Source organism: Bubalus kerabau, chromosome X, assembly GCF_029407905.1.
Source record: "Bubalus kerabau isolate K-KA32 ecotype Philippines breed swamp buffalo chromosome X, PCC_UOA_SB_1v2, whole genome shotgun sequence".
Taxonomy (NCBI): domain Eukaryota; kingdom Metazoa; phylum Chordata; class Mammalia; order Artiodactyla; family Bovidae; genus Bubalus; species Bubalus kerabau.
In genome coordinates, this window is record NC_073647.1 from 162,898,940 (window position 1) to 162,921,640 (window position 22,701).

The 22,701-nt window shown below is 42.7% G+C and overlaps 1 protein-coding gene across 2 annotated transcripts; it reads left to right on the plus strand.

Annotated features, from left to right (window-relative positions):
• The first annotated feature begins 718 nt into the window (after positions 1-718).
• On the plus strand, positions 719-12,644 carry LOC129639012 (odorant-binding protein-like). 2 transcript variants are annotated; one of them, XM_055563804.1, is made up of 7 exons: positions 719-922; positions 1,422-1,558; positions 4,161-4,231; positions 8,596-8,706; positions 9,618-9,719; positions 10,151-10,194; positions 11,915-12,644. In XM_055563804.1, the coding sequence occupies exons 1-6, from the start codon at positions 845-847 to the stop codon at positions 10,168-10,170; spliced, it is 519 nt and encodes a 172-aa protein (XP_055419779.1). In that variant the 5' UTR covers positions 719-844; the 3' UTR covers positions 10,171-10,194; positions 11,915-12,644. The 2 variants fall into 2 exon arrangements, with proteins under 2 accessions (XP_055419779.1, XP_055419780.1); XM_055563805.1 differs by having other exon boundaries at positions 9,618-9,673.
• Positions 12,645-22,701: the final 10,057 nt, after the last annotated feature.

Genomic DNA, 22,701 nt, shown 5'->3' on the forward strand with positions numbered 1-22,701 from the left:
TTCATATGAAGCTAGGAAAATAACTAAAAATATGGAGTCAGAAAATTTACTTTTCCCATTTAAGTTCTAAAAATTATAAGAACTACTATCCTGCTTTTTCACTCACCCAGAGAAACCACCGAGTTACTGAGTAATTACTGCATGACAGATTAGGTGGTTAAAAGGTGTTCAGAAAAGGGGTAATGAAAATGAATTGTTGACATCCCTTCTTCATATAAGGTTAAGGACATTTGAATGGTTCTTCCTCTTAGAAACTAGGAAGAAAGAGCCCACTGTGGCATGCTTTGTGCTGACATGCTCCTCACTTTTGAGAAACAGGAGACTTTCCAAAGGTCACTCACAACATGGATTTTCCTTGGCTAGTCCACACAGTCAATATTTACTTTTACATAATAAATTTTAAACACTCTCCTCTGTTAAGTGAGCAACATGTGGAGTCGGGGGGTGCAGGCAGTATGTACCTTGGACAGCTCATCCCATTTTGGATCTCCGGATATAAAGTAAATATTCCTGACTTTGAAATTTTCACACGTGTTCTGTGATTTCTCACTTATTCATAAGCCTCTCTTGAAAGAAATCTCATTATGAAAATGACAAAACACCACATCTACGAAAGATTCTTTTAAGATTAATCTCACTATGAAAATGACGGAGTGCGAGAAAAGCTTATCTCTACCAACCAGGAAACTGAAGATGACATCTGTGTGACTTTGGTTGTTTGAGGAACAACCATTGGTTCATGATGCATCACGCCAACAGATGCAGGCTATAAAAGAGGCACCGGTTTCACATCCTCTCCAACCACTGGGACACCCTCAGCTTCCGCAGAAGAAGAGACGGCGAGATGAAGGTTCTGCTGCTCAGTGCTATCCTTGGTATGCTTTATGCAGGCCACGGTGAAGCTCAGCTACTTCTCAAACCAGTACCAGGGGTGGTGCGAGCTGGGAGGAGGTCTTGGGGTAGACGTGTGTGCGTGTCCCTTTTGAGGTTTGGTCATGTGGATCCCTAAGTCTGGCCATCTCCCTGCAACTCAAAGCTGCTGCATTCACTGGCTCTATACCTGTTGTGCATGGCCTCCGTATCATCTCTGCCATCCATTCATTGGCTCTCGTGCCTGTTCCCTGCTCGTGTAAAAGAGAAGATCTCACGGCTGTTGGACTAGGGCTCTTGCATTTGACAAGACAGCTCAAGCTATCTCAGTAATGCCTCAGCTCCTGCCTTGACACAGCTCAAGCTATCCCAGTAATACCTCAGTCCTTCCTTTATGTCAGTTGAGTTTTCACATGATTTTATACCTAGGGCTGTGTCCATAAAGATAGGTAACTTCTGCCCAAGTGAAAGGACAAGGGAAACTCCTGAGGGATGATGTCGGTAGAATTTCCAGAGATGGCCGAAGCTTCCTCACAGGAATTTGATTTTAGTTTTCAGGGAAATGGAAAACCCATTACATCGCAGCCAGTAACAAAGACAAGATCACTGAGGGTGGGCCATTCCACGTGTATGTACGTCATGTTGAGTTTCATGCAAATAACACAGTTGACATCGACTTTTATGTCAAGTAAGTAAAAGTCACCCTGAAGGAAAAAATAAACCTCTAAGCTCTTGAGTCTAGAGGAGGGTGTGGCTTCTCCATCTGCAGGGAACTCTCTGGACAATGTTGAGAGCGTAATGCCATGAGTTGTGGATGAGCAGGGTCTCCGAGCTGGGGTGGGGGCAGTTCACTTGTGAGCTTCCAGGGGAAGTCCTGGTGTCTTTGCTTGGAAGAGGGTGGGAGTTCCAGAAGCTCCACTGGCATCCACCTATTAAAGGAAAGAGGGACTCGGCAGAGGGAAGAGGCTTGTGTCCTGGAACCAACCAGGGGCTTCAACCCTTCCTGCCGAGTTTGTAAGAGACGGTTCCCACCGAGCCCAGAACCGAGGGTACTGAGAGAGCCCACAGTGAGCTCTGCTCTGTGGGGCGTCCTCACGAGATATTTCATCACCACTGAATTCACTGAAGTCCTCACAGCCCCAAATGAGCGTCCCAGCTGGTAGTAGGGGTAAAGAACATGGATTTTCCCCTGCAAGAATTCTGGAGTGGGTTGCTATTCCCTTCTCCAAGGGGATCTTCCCGACCCCAAGATGGGACCCTGGTCTCCTGCATTGCAGGAAGATTCTTTACCACTGAGCCGAGATAGTATACATACAGTCAAAGTATAACCACACATACAGATACAGACTCACACAAACACACAGATATATATCCCACACACACATGTATGCACGCGTGTTGTCACTAATATTTTTAGAACACCTATTATCGTCCTCTGCCGTCTTTACAATTTTCGTGCCCTGTGTTTAACTTTTCACGTGGCCACCCTTTCTGAAATCGGCTTTACCGAAGTGTATTTATGTATAATCTGCCCTTTGTCGAGGTCTTAATTCAATGAGCTTTCACATATCCACAACTGTTCCATGAGCTCCACAGTCGAGATACAGAATTCTGGGCTTCCATGGTGTCTCGCGGTTAAGAATCCCCCTGCCAATGCAGGAGACGCAAGTTGCGTCTCTGGAAGATCCCCCGTGCTGCGGAGAGACCAGGCATCTGCGACACGCGTTCCAGAGCCCATGCTCCACAAAAGAGGCTGCAGAGTGAGAAGCCTGAGCGCGGGAACTCCAGAGTAGCCCTCGCTCACCACAACCGGAGAAGAACCTGCATAGCAACGAAGACCCAGCACAGTCAATACTACACATTAGGATTAAATATATATAATATATATATATATATATATATATATATATATATATATAAACGGAGTGATATATATTATATATATATATAATAATTAGCTCCATCACAGCTCCTTTTCATCACTCATTATTCAACTCTAGTCCTTGGGCAACAGGTAAGAACTGACCAGCTTATCCTCACCTTTTCTGGATCTTCAGACAACAAAGTTATGCACGCTGCATCATTTTCTCTGGTTTCTCTCACTCAGCCAATGGTTTTAAAATTTAACTTTCTCTCCGCATATACAGGGAGCTGTGGTTTTCAACCACATGAAAGGGCTTGGTTTGCATAGATAAAATTTTGTATATTTGCAGCTTTTGGAAAACTATTTTGTTCCCACCTTATAATTCTTTTCAGTCACTTCAGTGTATTTCCCTAAAGACTGAAAACAGTAAACTCAATTGACTGCGGATGTTCCTTTACAAGGAGTCTGTTCAAAAATTAACCCAATTCTTGTTGAGTTATTTCCATTTTAATATTTGTTTCCTGTTCATTCTATGTGCCAAATATACCTTTTTTTTTATCACATAGATGCACAGAGGACAATATAAGAAGTCACCCAAACTCTGCTGTTACGTACCTGACAATATATACTAGGGGCTTCCCTGGTGGCTCAGAGGTTAAAGCGTCTGCTTGCAGTGCAGGAGACCTGGTTCGATCCCTGGGTCGGGAAGATCCATCCCCTGGAGAAGGAAATGGCAACCCACTCCAGTTTTCTTGCCTGGAGAATCCCATGGATGGAGGAGCTTGGTGGGCTATACATAAGACAATATATACTTTACATATATTATATATGTATAACTTCCTTAGATCATATAAGCATATCATGTGTACTTGTGTTTTTGCTTGTGTGTGTATGTGTCAATGTGTATACATACATAGATGTGTCTTTAAAGTTTAATCCTTGTATGGTGTTGTGATAGATAAAGAGTGTGCCTTTTGAGAAAATTAAAAATTTTCTTCTGACTCTTGGTGATATTAGGTTCTCACATTCTCTAATGAATCACTCCCAGGGTTTTGAGAGAATGCCCGAGGTCTGTCATGATGGCTATTCCTCTCAGTTTCCAGAAACTAAATGAAGGAAAGGCTCATTCTTATTAGGCTTTCCTAAAATTCTAGACGTCTCCATGTGTACTGGCTTTAAACAAGGCGTATATTGTATTTGAGGTTTCTCTTTGCAACTACTAGTCAGATCTAATGTGGAGAGAAACCATCCTAGTCAGCGGATAGTCGCTTGATCTTAGACAGCATATTTCTTTTCTTTGTTCACAGTGTTCACAGGTACTAAGGTGGCACAAGCATAATCTGGGGCGTGGAACAAAAAGAAATTCTAATTATATAGTGAATTTTGCCATTTTAATCACACAACTTGAACATATTTTGTCTTTAAGGTCAGACGGAGAATGTGTAAAAAAACAAGTCACAGGAGTAAAGCAAAAATTTTTCGTTTATCAAGTTGAATGTAAGTATTTGATGTTGAATGTAAGAGTGTTTCACTGGGAGGAGTGTGTTTGGGTGGAAATCTTGGTCTTGACTTCCTTCAATTACTCCATACACCTGCATTCTACTCCTACTAACAATTAGAAGTCAAGGACCAGACCGTCTCCACACAATGGAGGTTTACTCAACAAGCCTAGAGCCAGACATCCTAGAGTGTGAAGTCAAGTAGGCCTTAGGAAATACTACTGTGAAAAAAGTTAGTGGAGCTGATGACATTCAACCTGAGCTATCTAAAATCCTAAAAGATATTGCTGTTAAAATGCTGCACATAATATGTCAGTAAATTTGGAAAGCTGAGCATTGGCCACAAGACTGCAAAAGGCAGTTTCTGTTCCCATCCCGGAGAAGGGCAATGCCAAAGAATGTTAACTACCACACAATCATACTAATTTCACATGCTAGTCGGGTTATGCTCCAAATCCTTCAAGCCGGCCTTCAACAGCACGTGATCTGAGAATTTCCAGATGTGCAAGCTGGGTTTTGCAGAGGTCGAGGAACCAGAGATCAAATTGCCAACATCTGCTGGATCATGCAGAAAGTAAGGGAGTTCCAGAAAAACATTAACTTCTACTTCACTGATTATGTTAAAGCCTTTGACTAAAGGCTTGCCACAAACTGTGGACAATTCTTAAATACATGGGAATACCAGAACACCTTATCTGTTTCCAAAGAAACCTGTATGTGAATCAAGAAGCAGCAGTTGGAACTGCACATGGAAAATGCATTGGTTCCAAACCGGAAAGCAGTACCTCAGGGCTGTATATTGTCACCCTGCTTACATAACTCATATGCAGAGTGCATCATGTGAAATGCCAGGCTAGGTGAATCTCAAGCTAGAATCAAGATTGCCAGGAGAAATATCAAGAGCCTCTGATATGCAGATGATACCACTCTAATGGCAGAAAGTGAAGAGGAACTAAAGAGCCTCTGAATGAGGGTGAGAGAGCAGAATGAAAAAGCAGGCTTGAAACACAGCATTCAAAAAACTAATACCATGGCATCTGGTTCCATTACTTCATGGCAAATAGAAAGGGGAAAGTGTGGAAGCAGTGACAGATTTTATTTTCATGGGCTCCAAAGTCACTGCAGATGGTGACTGCAAGCATGAATTTAAGAGACGCTTACTCCATGGAAGTAAAGGTAAGACAAACTTCAACTCTGCATTTAAAGGCAGAGATGTTGCTTTGCTGACAACAACCCATAGAGTCAAACCTATGGTTTTTCTAGTAGTCATGTATGGATGTGAGACGAAAAGATCACATGATGAGTGGATCATAAAGAAGGCTGAGCACCGAAGAATTGGTACTTTGGAACTGTGGTGCTCGAGAAGACCCTTGAAGTCCCTTGAACTGCAGGAAGATCAAACCAGTCCATCTTAACGGAAACCAACCCAGAGTATTCATTGAAAGGACTGATGGTGAACTTGAAGCTCCAATCCCTTGGCCACCTGATAAGAGCCAGCTTGTTGGAAAAGAACTGGATGCCGGGAAAGAATGAAGGCAGAAGGAGAATGGGGTGGCCAGAGGATGGGATGGATAGATGGCATCACCTTCATGATGGGCATGAGTTTGAGCAAACTAAGAGATAGTGGAGAAGAGAAGAGCCTGATTTGGTGCAGTCATCAGATCGCCAAGAGTTGGAAGTGACCTAGCATCTAAACAACGAGAAAAACGAGACTAAGCACGGGTGTCAGGTTTGTATTTTGTACGGTTCTCAACATGAACATCCTGAATGTTCATTGGGAGGACTGATATTGAAGCTGCAACTCCAATACTTTTACACCTGACGTGAAGAGCCGACTCATTGGAAAAGACCCTGATTCTCGGAAAGATTGAAGGCAGGAGGAGAAGGGGACGACAGAGGATGAGATGGTTGGATCGCAACACCGACTCAATGGACATGAGTTTGAGTAAACTCCAGGAGTTGGTGATGGACAGGGAGGCCTGGCGTGCTGCAGTCCGTGGGGTCCCAAAGAGTCAGACACGACTGAGTGACTCAACTGAGACTGAGAAGTTTCTCACAGAAAATTTACAAGAGCCTTGTGAACCGACATCTCAAGGTTCTGTCTTCAGTTTGCACACTGGCTTCAATCACTTTTTAAAAACGGTCTTACAACATCTAAATCTGACAAAACTTTGGTAGAAGTACTTAAATCCAAGGAAACTATCCTGAGTTCAATCTTAAAGGCAGCTCGTGTTCAAAGCAATGGGGGTGCTGGCTAAAATTTATATCCTTAAGTCCTCTATGAGGGCTCTAAGCACCATTCCTAATCTTAGGTGGCTGAAGAGGTACACGACTGATGAAAATGTGAATATTTCCGTATATGATCACAACCCTTGTCTTAACGAAGTATTGGCACAGTTGCAAATGCAACGTCCGCAAAGAAGCAAACTTTGTGGATAATTTCGAATAGTCGATAATTTTTAAACTGTGCTCTCATATTCTGCAGTTCAGTTCAGCTGCTCAGTCGTGCATGACTCTTTGCGACCCCACAGACTGCAGCACACCAGGCTCCCTGTCCACCACTAACTCCCAGAGCTTGCACAAAGTCATGTCCATCGAGTCAGTGATGCCATCCAACCATCTCATTCTCTGTCATCCCCTTCTCCTCCCCCTTCAATATTTCCCAGCATCATAATTCCCATATTATTTTTTCCTTTGACTGAATCATGAATGCTTCCACTGCTATTGTTTCCTTCGTTTTTCTAATACTTTTTACAGAGCGCATAACAAGGGAGAGAAACAGAATAGTTTGCCGTCTTCCGAGGGTCTCTTTCAGGAGCGAACCCCCAGCTGTGTTTGGTGGGGTGAGCTGTCTCACATCAGGCACAGCAGAAGCAGCGACCTTGAAGGTGACCTGATACCCAGAAGATAGCTTTCCTCTCACTGTGCCATCTCCTTCACAGCCAGTTCAGTGATGCTGCTATGCCCACCTTGGTGAAGTCGTGGGAAAAAGCAGGTGGTCACTGATCATCTGAGGACATGCATCATCTGGCTTAAATTATTTCAGTGTGATCCAAGGTTCATGGACTCATGGTTGGCTTGGGCATGTTGTATGTATTTTCGGGGTTATGAGACAATGAAGCTGTTTCAGCTATATATTTTTTTTTTTGTCCTTCTCAAGCAGACTGATGATTTTCAGTATTTTAGACACTGAGGGAAGGTGTTTTCATGTTTCAGGAACACAGTTGTGCAGTTTACATCCCATCTCGCTGAGTGATTGCAGGAGGGTGTGATGGAGGCCAGGAGAGGCAGAATGGACATAGACAGTTTAGAGGTGACAGGCAATAGGTCAGAGCTGCTTCTTGTCCAGATACATGGGGCAGAGTGGACGGGCAGGGCAGAGAGGAGGGGCGGTGCTCCAGGTGGGGACGGAGCTCACTGCCTGCACGTCCCAGAAGGTGATTTTTACAGAGCAGATAACAAGGGAGAGAAACAGAATAGTTTGCCATCTTCCGAACTGTTGTTGTTCTGAACTGTCTTCAGAACAACAGACACGGCAGTGGGCTCTGTCATACCCCAGACTGAGGGGGCAGAGGAAACAGAGTAATTAATGTAAAGTCTTCTGGAGGTTGCCGGGCACAGGCTAGGCACTCAGGAACACAAGCGTATGAATGGTAGGCTGAGTTTGTTTCAGAGAAATCAATGCCATGGCTGGGATAACAGAAATACAAAGGCTTTTAGAACTTCTGCTTAGTAACACCCTCATGCTGTTGAAAACACTGTTGGGGACTTCCCCAGTGGTCCTCTGGATAAGAATCTGCCAGCCAAGGTAGGACTCATGGATTGGATCTCTGGCCCGGGACGATCCTGCACGCCATGGGGCCCAAAGCCCATGTGGCACAGCTACTGAGCAGGTGCTCTACAGCCGGCCAGCAGCAACAACAGAGCCCACACCCCATACTCGACAAAAGAGAAACTGCTGCAATGAGAAGCCCGTGTTCTACAGCTAAAGAGTGGCCCCCAAGTCAACGCAAGTAGAGAAATCTGCGGACAGTGACGACGATTCAGAGTAGCAAACAATTAATTGAAATGAGATAAGTTTAAAAAACACATCTATTGGTTTCACTAGGACACAGGTTCTAGAAACCATCTCGGTAGGACAGCAGGGAACGGCTGGCTAAGTAGAGGAAAAGGTGAGAATGAGGGAAAGTCTTGCCTGCTTCTCTTGCTGCCGTAACCACGGTAGCATTCAGTGCACCTATGCAGTGAGGCATCCGTCAATGCCGCACGTGCCGTTCATAATGCCCTCAGCCTGTCACAGTACATCCCACTGCCAACAAATGAACGCGGGGTTGTACATATTATCTCTACTCTCTCTCACAGATACGGGTCAAAACGAAGTTAGAATTCTTCATCTGTCACGTGACGCTATAATAGTATCTATTCACAATGTGGATGAAGAAGAAAAAGAGACAGTCTTTGTTGCAATAATCGGTATGTATGGCATTCTAAAATTCCCATTGCCATTGTCACGCCACGTGCCCATGCCAGAACTTTCATTCAGAAAATCACGAGGTGTTGACAATATTCACTCTCCAGTGTTCGTATTCGTGTTCACTGACTTAAGTATCCTGGAAGGTAATCTACTAAGAAACAGGGGCCAAAAATAATTCTCAAACATTAGAACTTCGTCTCTGCCTGTTGATATTAAAAAAAAATTATTTTTATAGAGTATTTTAAAAAAATATGTCAACTAAGCTCAAGCCATGGCTATGATGAGGATGGCCTGAATTACATCATTTTATATCAGTTTTCTCATGCATTATAACTCCTGGAACAGAAACTTGTAAAATAAATCTTCGTCATGCTAAATTATCACAATACACTCTTCTTATGAACAGTGACATGACCCCAAATGACCACACAGAAACACTGAGGTGAGTGTACCATCGTGACAGTAGATGTCTATTTCAGAAACGGTACTGCGTACAATGGTTGGCTAAAGAGTAAATTGTCTCCCAAGTGGTGTGTGATGGGGTTAATGTGTCTCCACAATGGGAAAACCCTGCTTCCTAACTGGGGTCCAGAGCAAGACACGAGTACAGGTACAGGTTCTGGGAAGTTTGAAAAAGAAGCAAGTCAGTTGCTACTGTGATGGGTTGAGTCTCAAATTCATGGAGCTCCTGCAAGTCTTTGGGGGTCCTGCTGCTGATGCTGGCAGGGTTCAGTTACAGAGTTAGAGGGAAATTAAATCTGAGGACAGCAGTCATGTGTAACATGGGACGTGGGAACTGTTTGAGGCTCTCTTAAATTATACAAGTGGAGATCAGATTGGCACATTCAATTCCTTGTTCTCTATATTCAGAAATTTCTGTGCATTTTCCTTTTTGCATGGTGACTTTCAGGCAAACGTGACCGGATTTCAAACCTAGGCAATTGGAAGTTCAAAAAGGAGACAGAGGTCAGAGGGATTCCAGAAGAAAATATCATGAATTTCTCTGATAATGGTAATGAAATTACACTTTTTTCCTGACTATATCATTCACCTTGTATGTAAATATCAGGAAACAAATCAACTTATTTAAAATTTATTTTTCCATAAGCAATCTCATGTAGAATGGTGGTTGATGGTGGTTTAGTCTCTAAGTCATTACCAACTCTTGTAAGTCTATGGACTATAGCCCAACAGACTCCTCTGTCCATAGGATTTTCCAGGAAAGAATACTGCAGTGGGTTGCCATTTCCTTCTCCAGGCAAACTTTCAGACTCAGGGATGGAACCTGGGTCTCCTGTACTGCAGGCAGATTCTTTATCGACTGAGCTACCAGAGAAGCTCCTCTTAAAAAATACTTTACTTAAAAAAGAAAAGAAATTTTAAAAATACAGGGAATGGTAGTAATCAGAGGCTCTTTTATTTCTCCTATTTTTTTTTCCACAGATGACTGTCCAAAGAAGTGAATAAAATTTACTTCCACACTTTTTGTAAGTAAACATAATTCATTATTAATGCTGCCCCACCAGATTAATCAATAAGGACACATTGACATTTTATGCCTAATGCCCAATAAGTGGCTTCAGTTGTGTCAGACTCTGTACGACCCCCATGCGCTGTAGCCCACCAGGCTCCTCTGTCCATGGGGTTCTCCAGGTAAGAATACTAGAGTTGGTTGCCATTTCCTTTCCCAGGGGATCTTCTCAACTGGGGGATCGAACAAACCTTTCTACATTGCCTGTATCAGCCGGCGGGTTCTTTACCACCTGCGCCTATTTCATACACGCCAAACATTGCACGTAACAATGATTTGTCCCAATAACGTGCATTCTAGCACTAGACAGCTTTGTCTGTTACCTTAGGTAATTTCTCTTGTCTTGAGACAGTTTAAATTACAAACTGTTTCTTTGATTATTGCTGAGCAGCTTTCATGAGAGAGCCTTATCCTGCAGGAATCTTGCAGACCTGAGTCATCAGAGAGAAGCAGGAATCCCCACAAGTGGGTGCAAACTGCTCAGTGTTCCCGTTAGTCCTGACCTGATAGTTGTCCACACACGCCTGTCCTCCAGGAACACCAGGATTAAACAGTGGCCACAGTTTCTCAAGACCAGTGTTTAATCTCATGTGACTCTGACAGAACCTAAATGCCTTCCAACCACACTGTCTGAAATATGCATTTGAATCATATTCCCCTTTAGAGGGTAATTTCTGTTACTGGGATCGTTAAGGTTTCAAAAGTAGGACAGCCTCAGAAAACAACACTGATCTCAGCTAAAGTGTGGCCCTAATTTCCTGTTGAGGAAAAAAAAATGAAAGAAAAAAGGCAAAGACAAACACCAGGTTGCAGAGGAATATGACAAAAAAAAGTTGCAAATATTCAATGGAATATTACTCAGCCCTAAAAAAGGAATGAAATCATGCCATTTGCAGCCATGTGTATGGACCTACAGATTGTCATACTGAGTGAAGTAAGTCAGAAAGATATAGACAAATGCAATATATATCACTTATATATGGAATCAAAAATAAGAGATGGAGGAGGTTATTTACAGTACAGAAATAAACTGAGATGTAGAGAACAGACTTGTTGTTGCAAAGGGTAAGGGATTTGGGAAAGATATGGATTGGGAGTTTGGATCAGCAGAGGCAAATGATTCTCTACGGGACGGATAGAGAACAATGTCCAAATGCACAGCACAGGGGACTAAATGGGATATTCTATAAAAACCTAAATTGGAAAAGAATCTGAAAAACAATCAATATTAATATATGTATGTGTACTTTAATCAGGTTCCAGTAACCCTGAAATCAACACAACATTGATAATCACTTCTATTCCAAAATGAAATTAAAAATAAAACAAAAATTCGTTCTTGAGGACCCAAAGGATAAAATTTGCGGATTTAGGAGAGGAATGTCATTCAACCACATTGACGGTAAAGCACCTTAAGATGAAGCATCGCCATGAGCATGCATTCTGAAATCATTACTCCTCAAATCAATTCCAAATGGAAAATCTCCCACCTTATGCACATCTACGGGGAACCTGCCATCTCAGAGATGTGGAGTATCGACGTCCACCAGGGTTCTGTCTACTGCATCCCCTACCGGCTCCTGTACCCTGGACAGCCTGCTGCCTGAGGCTCATCCCTGTCAGCCATCACACAGTCACCTCTACTAAACTTTTGATCCTTTTTTACTCACCTACAGACTCACTGAGACCAGGCACATCCTCTTCTGCATGGAATCAAGATCAACAACACAAAGATGACTTTCCTGCTTCCTGATTAACAGGATCCTTCTCTCTTCACATACACACTCTCTTTCCCATCTCATTACTCCTGGTCACTGGTCATGTGCTGTCTGGTGGTATTTGATTTCTGAAGGCTTAAATAAATTGATTTAATATCTGCCCTGCAAATGTGTGTCTGTGCAAAAGTCACTTGATTTCAAACACACTATTTTCCACTTTAAATATCCAGGAAATGTGAAAGTCACTCTGTCATGTCCAACTTTTTGCAACCCCATGGACTATCCAGGCCAGAATACGGGGATCGGTAGCCTTTCCCTTCTGCAGGGAATCTTCCCAACCTAGGGGCTAACCCATGTCTTCATCATTTCAGGTGGATTCTTTACCAGCTACCAGGGAAGCCCCAGGAAACTGTGCCTTTAATAGGACAGGTGTTCATCAGAGGCAATTCTGATGAGCATTCGATAGAGATGCACTCAGGTGTCCAGGAGAGAGGGAGAAAAAACACTAAATAACCATGGAACAGGAGACGGGGGACAGGATCTTCCCCTGTTCTCTTAGATGCAATGAAGACTGCACTCCTCTTCATGTCTGCATATGCAAGGAGTCATGTTTTTCAAGCAATTGAAAGGACTTGTTTGCATAGATAAAGTTTTGTGTATTTTCAGTTATTGGAAAATTATTTTGTTCCCATGTCACATTGTTTCCAGTAACTTCAAAGCATTTGCCAAATGACTAACAAGAGTGAGTTCAATCCATTCTGGATATTCTTTCCCAAGGTATCCGTTCAAAAATTAATCCAATTCGTCTTGCCCTTTAACATTTGGTTTTGTGTGCACAAGTACTACGTGTCAAATAACAACTTTTTTCATGTACCTGCACAGAGGACCCATAAAAAGTCACCCAAACTTTTCTGTTATATAAGTGACAATATACACTTCAGTTCCGTTCCGTTCAGTTCAGTCACTCAGTTGTGTTCAACTCTTTGTGACCCCATGAACCGCAGCACACCAGGCCTCCCCGTCCATCACCAACTCCCAGAGTTTACTCAAACCCATGTCCATTGAGTCCGTGATGCCATCCAACCATCTCATCCTCTGTCACCCCCTTCTCCTCCTGCCCTCAATATTTCCCAGCCTCAGGGTCTTTTTAAATGAGTCAGTTCTTTGCATAAAATGGTCAAAGTATTGGCGTTTCAGCTTCAACATCAGTCCTTCCAATGAACACTCAGGACTGATTTCCTTTAGGTTGGACTGGTTGGATCTCCTTGCAGTCCAAGGCTCACAAGAGTTATCTCCAACAGCACAGTTCAAAAGCATCTTTTCTTCTGTGCTCAGCTTTCTTCACAGTCCAACTCTCACATCCATACATGGCTACTGGAAAGATCATAGCCTTGACTAGACGGACATTTGTTGACAAATTGATGTCTCTGCTTGTTAATATGCTGCCTAGGTTGGTCATAACTTTCCTTCCAAGGAGTAAGCGTCTTTTAATTTCATGGCTGCAGTCACCATCTGCAGTGATGTTAGAGCCCAAAAAAATAAAGTCTGACAGTGTTTCCAGTGTTTGCCCATCTATTTCCCACGTAGTGATGGGACCGGATGCCATGATCTTAGTTTTCTGAAGTTTTAAGCCAACTTTTTCACTCTCCTCTTTCACTTTCATCAAGAGGCTTTTCAGTTCCTCTTCACTTTCTGCCATAAAGGTGGTGTCATCTACATATCTGAGGTTATTGATATTTCTCCCGGCAATCTTGATTCCAGCTTGTGTTTCTTCCAGTCCAGCGTTTCTCATGATGTACTCTGCAAAGAAGTTAAATAAGCAGGGTGACAATATACAGCCTTGACGTACTCCTTTTCCTATTTGGATCCAGTCTGTTGTTCCATGTCCAGTTCTAACCGTTGCTTCCTGACCTGCATACAGATTTCTCAGGAGGCAGGTAAGGTGGTCTGGTATTCACATCTCTTTCAGAGTTTTCAACATTTTATTGTGATCCACAAAGTTTATTTCCAAGGCAAACCATTCAATATCACAGTAATCAAAGTCTATGCCCCAACCAGTAACGCTGAAGAAGCTAAAGTTGAACGGTTCTATGAAGACCTACAAGACCTTCTAGAACTAACACCCCCCAAAAAGATGTCCTTTTCCTTATAGGGGACTGGAATGCAAAAGTAGGAAGTCAAGAAACACCTGAGTAACAGGCAAATTTGGCCTTGGAGTACAGAATGAAGCAGGGCAAAGACTAATAGAATTCTGCCAAGAGAACGCACTGGTCATAGCAAACACCCTCTTCCAATAACACAACAGAAGACTCTACACATGTACATCACCAGATGGTCAACACCCAAATCAGATTGATTATATTCTTTGCAGCCAAAAATGGAGAAGCTCTATACAGTCAGCAAAAACAAGACTGGGAGCTGACTGTGGCTCAGATCATGAACTCCTTATTGCCAAATTCAGACTTAAATTGAAGAAAGTAGGGAAAACCACTAGACCATTCAGGTATGACCTAAATCAAATCCCTTATGATTATACGGTGGAAGTGAGAAATAGATTTAAGGTACTAGATCTGATAGACAGAGTGCCTGATGAACTGTAGATGGAGTTCGTGACATTGTACAGGAGACAGGATTCAAGACTATCCCCAAGAAAAAGAAATGCCAAAAAGCAAAATGGCTGTCTGTGGAGGCCTTACAAATAGCTGTGAAAAGAAGAGAGGTGAAAAGCAAAGGAGAAAAGGAAAGATATACCCATTTGAATGCAGAGTTCCAAAAAAAGGCAAGGAGAAATAAGAAACCCTTCATCAGTGATCAATGCAAAGAAATAGAGGAAAACAATAGAATGGGAAAGACTAGAGATCTCTTTAAGATAATTAGTGATACCAAGGGAACATTTCATGCAAAGATGGTCTCAATAAAGGACAGAAATGGTATGGACCTAACAGAAGAAGAAGATATTAAGAAGCGGTGGCAAGAATACACCAAAGAACTGTACAAAAAAGATCTTCATGACCCAGATAATCACAATGGTGTGATTACTCAATAAAGCCAGACATCCTGGAATGCTAAGTCAAGTGGGCTTTAGGAAGCATCACTACAAACAAACCTAGTGGAGGTGATGGAATTCCAGTTGAGCTATTTCAAATCCTGAATGATCATACTGTGAAAGTGCTGCACTCAATATGCCAGCAAATTTGGAAAACTCAGCAGTGGCCACAGGACTGGAAAAGGTCAGTGTTCATTCCAATCCCAAAGAAAGGCAATGCCAAAGAATGCTCAAACTACCGCACAGTTGCACTCATCTCACACGCTAGTAAAGTAATGCTCAAAATTCTCCAAGCCAGGCTTCAAAAACACATGAACTTCCAGATGTTCAAGCTGGTTTTAGAAAAGGCAGAGGAACCAGAGATCAAATTGCCAGCATCTACTGGGTCATGGAAAAAGCACGAGAGTTCCAGAAAAACATCTATTTCTGCTTTATTGACTATGTCAAAGCCTTTGACTGTGTGGATCACAATAAACTGGAAAATTCTAAAAGAGATGTGAATACCAGACTACCTGACCTGCCTCTTGAGAAACCTGTATGCAGCTCAGGAAGCAACAGTTAGAACCGGACATGGAACAACAGACTGGTTCCAAACAGGAAAAGGAGTGCGTCAAGGCTGTATATTGTCACCCTGCTTATTTAACTTCTAGGAAGAGTACATCCTGAGACACGCTGGACTGGAAGAAGCACAAGCTGGAATCAAGATTGCCGGGAGAAATATCAATAACTTCAGATATGCAGATGACACCACCCTTATGGCAGAAAGTGAATAGGAACTCAAAAGCCTCTTGATGAAAGTGAAAGAGGAGGGTGAAAACGTTGACTTAAACTGAACATTCAGAAAATTAAGATCACGTTATCTGGTCCCATCACTTAATGGCAAATAGATAGGGAAACAGTGGAAACAGTGGCTGACTTTATTTTTCTGGGCTCCAAAATCACTGCAGATGGTGATTGCAGCCATAAAATTAAAAGACACTTACTCCTTGGAAGGAAAGTTATGACCAACATAGACAGCATATTAAAAGGAAGATACATCAGTTGTTAGCAAAGGTCCATCTAGTCAAGGTTATGGTTTTTCCAGTAGCCATGTATGGATGTGAGAGTTGGACTATAAGGAAAGCTGAGTGCCAAATAATTGATGTTTTTGAACTGTGGTGTTGGAGAAGACTCTTGAGAGTCCCTTGGACTGCAAGGAGATCCAAACAGTCCATCCTAAAGGAGATCAATCCCGAGTGTTCATTGGAAGGACTGATGTTGAAGCTGAAACTCCAATAATTTGGCCACCTGATGTGAAGAGCTAACTCATTTGAAAAGACCCTGATGCTGGGAAAGATGGAAGGCAGGAGGACAAGGGGACGACAGAGGATGAGATGGTTGGATGGCATCAGTGACATGAAGACATGGGTTTTGGTGGACTCCGGAAGTTGATGATGGACAGGTAGACCTGGCATGCTACAGTTCACGGGGTTACAGAGTCAGACAGGACTGAGCAACTGAACTGAACACAGTCAAAGCCTTTGGCCTAGTCAATAAAGCAGAAATAGATCTCTTTTTGGAACTCTCTTGCCTTTTCTATGATCCAGTGAATGTTTTCAGTTTGATCTTTGGTTCCTCTGCCTTTTCTAAAACCGGCTTGAACATTTGGAAGTTCAAGGTTCACGTATTGCTGAAGCCTGGCTTGGCGAATTTTGAGCATTACTTTACTAGCGTGTGAGATGAATGCAATTGTGCGGTAGTTTGTGCATTCTTTGGCTTTGCCTTTCTTTGGGATTGGAATGAAAGTAATCTCTTATAAAATACATTGCTTAAAAAAAAAAAAAAAAAAAAAAAAAAAACAGAAAGAAACCTTAGAAATACTGTGGAACGGTAGTAATTTGTGGCTGTTTTATTTCCCGGTAGTAATTTGTGGCTGTTTTATTTCCCATTTTGCTTTTCCACAGATGACTGTCCAGCAGAGTGAACAAATGTGACTTGGACATGGACAATTTGTAAGTAAACATTGTCTGTTATCGATGCTGCACCACCAAATAAATAAAAAAGAACATACTGTTATTTCATGCCTAATATCTAATACCTTCAGTCCTGTTGGACTCTCGGCTACCTCATGCCCTTGGGTCCGCCAGGTGCCTCTGTCCATGGTATTCTCCAGCGAAGACTATTAGAATGGCTTGCTATTTCCTTCTCTGAGAGATCTTCCCAACGCAGGGATCGAACTTACATCTCCTACATCTCCTGCATGGGCAGGTTGGTTCTTTTCCACTACTGCCTATTTCATCCATGCCAAATTTTGCAGGCAGTTTTTTGCACCAATAACTCAGCATTCTGTCACGAGAGAACTTTGTCACATTAGGTAATTTCTCTTCTCTGGAGCCATATTAAATGGCAAACTGGTTGGTTGATTAATGCTGAGCATCTTTAATGAGAGCAGGTCAACCTGCAGGAATCTTGCAGGCTAGACTCATCAGAGAGAAGCAGGAATCACCACAAGTTGGTGAAAACTATTCAGTGTTCCTGTCAGTCCTGACCTCATGGTTGTCCATACATGACCCTTCTCCAGAAGAACCAGGATTAAAGACAGTTCACCTCTCCTGCAAGATTAGTGTTTAATCTCACATGATGCTCACAGACCCAGTGAAGCAATTCCAACTGCACTGTCTGAAATAAGCATTTGAATTATATTCCCCTTCACAAGGTGATTTTTTTTAGTGGGATCTTTAAGCTTTCTAAAGTAAGAGAGCCTCAGAAAATGACACTGATCTAGGCTAAGGTATGGCTTTAATTTTCTGTAAGAATGAAACAAAAGAGGCAAAGAAAAACATGAGCTTGAAGGTGAATATGATTAAAGGAAAAAAAGATATGCTGAAAACATTCGATGGATTATTCAGTTCAGTTTGGTCACTCAGTCGCGTTTGATTGTTGCAACCCCTTGAATCGCAGTATGCCAGGCCTCCCTGTCCATCACCAACTCCTGGAGTTTACTCAAACTCATGTCCATCGAGTCAGTGATGCCATCCAGCCATTTCATCCTCTGTCATCCCCTTCTCCTCCTGCCCCCAATCCCTCCTAGCATCAGGGTCTTTTCCAATGAGTCAATGCTTCGCATGAGGTGGCCAAAGTATTGGAGTTTCAGCTTTAGCATCAGTCCTTCCAATAAACACCCAGGACTGACCTCCTTTAGAATGGACTGGTTTGTACTTCTTGCAGTCCAAGGGACTCTCAAGAGTCTGCTCCAACACCACAGTTCAAAAACATCAATTCTTCAGCACGCAGCTAAGTCCAACTCTCACATCCATACATGACCACTGGAAAAACCATATATCACTCAGCCATAAAGATGAATGAGATCATGGCATTTGCAGCAACATGAATGGACCTACAGATTGTTGTACAAAGTGACATAAGTCACAAAGAGAAAGACAAAAACAATGCATATCACTTATATGTGGAATCTAAAATAAGACTTGGAGGAGGTTATTTTCAAAACAGAAACACACTCACAGGCATAGAGAACAAACTTGTGGTTGCAAAGGGGAAGAAAGTTGGCTGAGAGAAGGATTAGGATTTTGAGATTAGCAGATGCAAAATATTATATACAGGAAGGATAGACAAAAAGATATTCCTATAGAATTAAGGGAGCTATATGCAACACTCTATAAAAACCTAAATGGGGAAAAGAACCTAAAAAAAAAAAAAAAGCCCAGATATTCATATCTGTATGTATAAATCAATCACTTTGTTGTACACTTGAAACCAATACAACATTGTTAATCAACTCTACTTCAAAATAAAATTAAACTTAAACAATTAACTCTTGAAGGCCCAAGACAAAACTTTTAGAATTAGGAGAAGAGATTAATTCAGAAAATGCAAACTTTAAAACAGAGACTTTAAACCATCTTTAGAGGAACCATTCCAATGAACATGCATTTTGAAACCATTACTCCTAGAATCAATCCCCAGTGGGAAAGTTTTCCCCGAATGTGCATCCTGGGGAAAATTCCACAGGGACTCCCAACTATATCACTGAGATGTGGAGTGTTGAGGTCCACCCGGTTTCTAACACTGGATCACCTACCAGCTCCTATTCCCTGGACAGCCCACTGCCTGTCCTGAGGCTCACCCCTGTCCGCTGTCACACAGTCGACTCGACTAAACCTTTGGTCTCGTTTCATTCACCTACAGGAAGGGTCCCTGAGAAAAGACACATCTTCATCTCCTTGGAATCAACATCAACAATACGAAGACAACCTTCTTGGTTCCTGATTAACATGATCCTTCTCTCTTCACACTCACACTCACACTCCCTCTCCCATCTCATCTCTCCTGGTCACTAAATCACATCCTGTCTGGTGGTGTTTGATTTCTGAGGGTTTAGATAAACTGATTTAATTTTTGCCCTACACATGCATATCTGTGCAAAAGTCATCTGATTTAAAACACACACATGGGTTGATTATCCAGGAAACTGTGTCCTTTTTAGGACAGGTGTTCATAAAGACAATTCTGATGAGGATTTGATAGCCATGCCCTCACGTGTCACATGAGAGGAAGAGAAAGGACTAAACCATCATTGGACTGGGAACAGGATCCTCTTACTGTACTGGGAGTGGGGCGTCTGATCAAGAAAAAGTCCCTAGAAAGCACCTTATTCATGACAGGGCACTACAGGGAAAGGAACTTGTGCTGGCCCCACAGAGCTTCATAGAGAGAAAGTGTCAGATGCCACGGGCTGTACTGGAGGGCAAATGCCTATTCTGAGAGCACCAATACTTCTGATTGATGAAGGACTGATATTTCTTAACCATTGCTGTTTATCCGTTGTTTGCTGAGTGCACCTCAGAGCGTTTCCCTGACATTGAGTGGAAAAATGATCAATCTTTCCTGACTCACAGTAATGGGGCACGCTTGGAAGCTGTGCTGAAATGTACAACCTGGATAACTATTTCAGAGGAATCCCTACTCTGGGTCACCTGCTTCCAGGTGGAGACTCGCTAGAGAGCAGTGTGCATGTCTTGCTTCCATCTTTGTACATTCCTGTTTGTCTAACTGCAACCTGATGGTTGTGTTTCCCTGACGGTCACAGTTCTCAGGACAAACAGTCACAGAGCCCAGGTGCTGGGTGGTTCCTAGACACACCCAGGATGGTGACCCCCCACCCCCGAATGTCTAGAGCCTTCTAGCTTGTCCACAAAACAATGCTGTCCTAGATCCCTTCTCCTGAAGTCATACTGCCGTGCGTGTGACTAGGACCCATGGACATGCTTTTGGATTCTAGACTTTACCAGGTGCTTTGGTCTTTCTTTTCACTGAGAAATGCCCCTGAAGTACACACAGTTGCCCACATTTGCCACTCAAGAAAAAAATCCGCGTGAAACAGCCTTAGTTACTCACTCACCAGCTCTAGCACTGGGGACTCAGTAACACCAATATTCAGGACCATGACGATGTGGAAGTTACTCACTAGCGCATGCAGACTGCTTATATAAGCAACAAGAGATGATGAAGCGGTAAGGAGAAGGACTTGGGAAGCGTGGGGCTGTGACATTGGACGGAGGACCACGTCCTGTAGAAAGCTGCAGGTTCCTACAAGGACTGAGTCTTCATTCTCTGTCTGAGCAGCAGGTTAACTCACATCATCCAGGATTTCTCACCCTCCCCGTGATGGACATGAAGTGTGTTCCTGTGCACTGTAGTCTGTTAGACAGCCTGATTCATCTCCAGTGACCAGATAGAAGGTGTCACCTCTCACATCTTCCATCGTAACACCCAGAAACATGACCCCACATGACAAATGTCTCTCTTCAGAGGTAGACGGGTGTCTGCTTGAGAAGCAATACCCCACCAGCAGCCTTAGAAACCCTTCCCAGATTGGGACAAATCAAAACTTTTGGTTAAGGGAAAGAGTACCCCAGGGAACTCTGAACACAGATTAAGCTTTAGAAGACTTCCTGCTGAAAATTGTGGTTTGGAACCAGAAGCAATGACATCTCCTGGGGTGCTTGTTAAAAGTGCAGGTTCCAGGCTCAACACTACACATGCTCCATTAGAAACAAGGGCACCTGTCACCTTGTCTGGAGGTCACTGAACATGATCCCCTTCGAGAAGCACTGTGTAGAACAGGTCAGATCTCAAAAAGTGTACTCGTGGGGCTTCCCTGATGGTACAGTGGTTGAGAATGCTGTGAAGAATGCAGGGGCCGTGGGTCTGATCTCTAGGATGCCACATGCCACAGGGCAACTAAGCCCAGAGGCTGCACGATGGAGCCCGTGCCCTACAGCTCTTGCAGAGGAGCACCAGTTGGGACTACAGGTTGTAGCTGCTTCGTCGGCTTGCTTGCCCTTGCTGCTATCATCATTACACACAATCACCTGTCTCAAAGGATACTGCCCCTCTGCCTGAATGCAAACTAAAATGCCTTTGCTGGGTTCATAAAGAGGTGATCTGATCCTGCCCACCTGTGAAAAGAAGAGACAGAAGAGATGAACACTCCCCTTCAAAGGCTGGCTCTTCCCAGTGATGGGCCTCCCTGGTGGCTCAGCTGATAAAGAATCCGCCTGCCGTGTGGGAGACCTGGGTTCAGTGCCTGGGTTGGGAAGATCCCCTGGAGAAGGGAAATCTACCCATCCAGCATTCTGGCCTGGAGACTTTCAAGGACTGTATAGTCCATGGGGTCGCAAAGAGTCGGACACAACTGAGCGATGTTCACTTCACTCACTTCCCATAGATGTTTGCAAGATTTAGGACCCCTTTACACTCTTTGCTCACTGACTCTCACTCTCTATTCTGCCTTTTGATTTTAGATCCTCACTGCTTCTCTCTCTGGTTCTATTCAAGAACCTTGTGTCCACACTGCAACAAGATGGTTATTTCAAGACATTACTCTGCCGTTTATTTGTCAACTGCCTTTCTGAATAAAGTCATATTCCTTGCCTAAGCACCTTATTATACATACCATTAAGTATAATACTTTCATTGTACCTAGGTTTAATGTGAGCTAAATAACGTCTTATTATATGTCACCAATTTGTTAGCAAGGAAAGTAACTCAATGTGAAAAAACTTTTTGAGGAATGAGTGCAAATGAGATAAGAGTTTTCAGTGAACTTTTAGAAAAAATTATGTGTTTTAGGATCTGTCCAGATATACCACAACTTGAATGTTAAATTTGTGCTAAAATAAATTGAGTGATGAATGGTTTCATCATTTTCATTGAGTGGAAAATGGACCCCAAAAAGGGTCTTGTACCTAATCAATCAAGAATAACTACATTTAAAACAATTTTCATTGAGTCAATGAACCTTTAAAGTCAGCTGAGGCAAAAGGTAAATTTGGCTTTTCTTTTTAAAAAAATCTCAAGTTTTCTGAAGATGTTATATTGCCTGGGATAACAGATTTTAAGTCTGTTCATCTTTTAAGTGGTCTGTTCGGTGTTTGCCTTTGAAATCTTTTATTGTCACTTTGCCTAAGTAAATAACTATTTTTCACAGTGATGTAACATTTATTGTGCTGTAAAAGTTTTTTTTTTTTTTCTAAATGCTCTTTTGATACAACTTCTCAAATCAAAATACCTCTATCTAACTTTCGGATGTCTCAAAGAGCCCCTAAAACACTCCCAAAGGAAGATATCCAGCTAATTAGGTTCACTTGGTATGTTAAACTACACGGGAGACGTCAGATGAGTAATAAATCTTAAGTTA

What these genes read in the sequence shown, in the direction of transcription:
- LOC129639012 (XM_055563804.1), top strand. Translation starts at nt 845, where the DNA reads ATGAAGGTTCTGCTGCTCAGTGCTATCCTTGGTATGCTTTATGCAGGC. An exon ending in CTCAGCTACTTCTCAAACCA is followed by an intron (nt 923 to 1,421) that starts GTACCAGGGGTG and finishes ATTTGATTTTAG; the next exon opens with TTTTCAGGGAAATGGAAAAC. An exon ending in CATGAATTTCTCTGATAATG is followed by an intron (nt 9,720 to 10,150) that starts GTAATGAAATTA and finishes TTTTTTCCACAG; the next exon opens with ATGACTGTCCAAAGAAGTGA.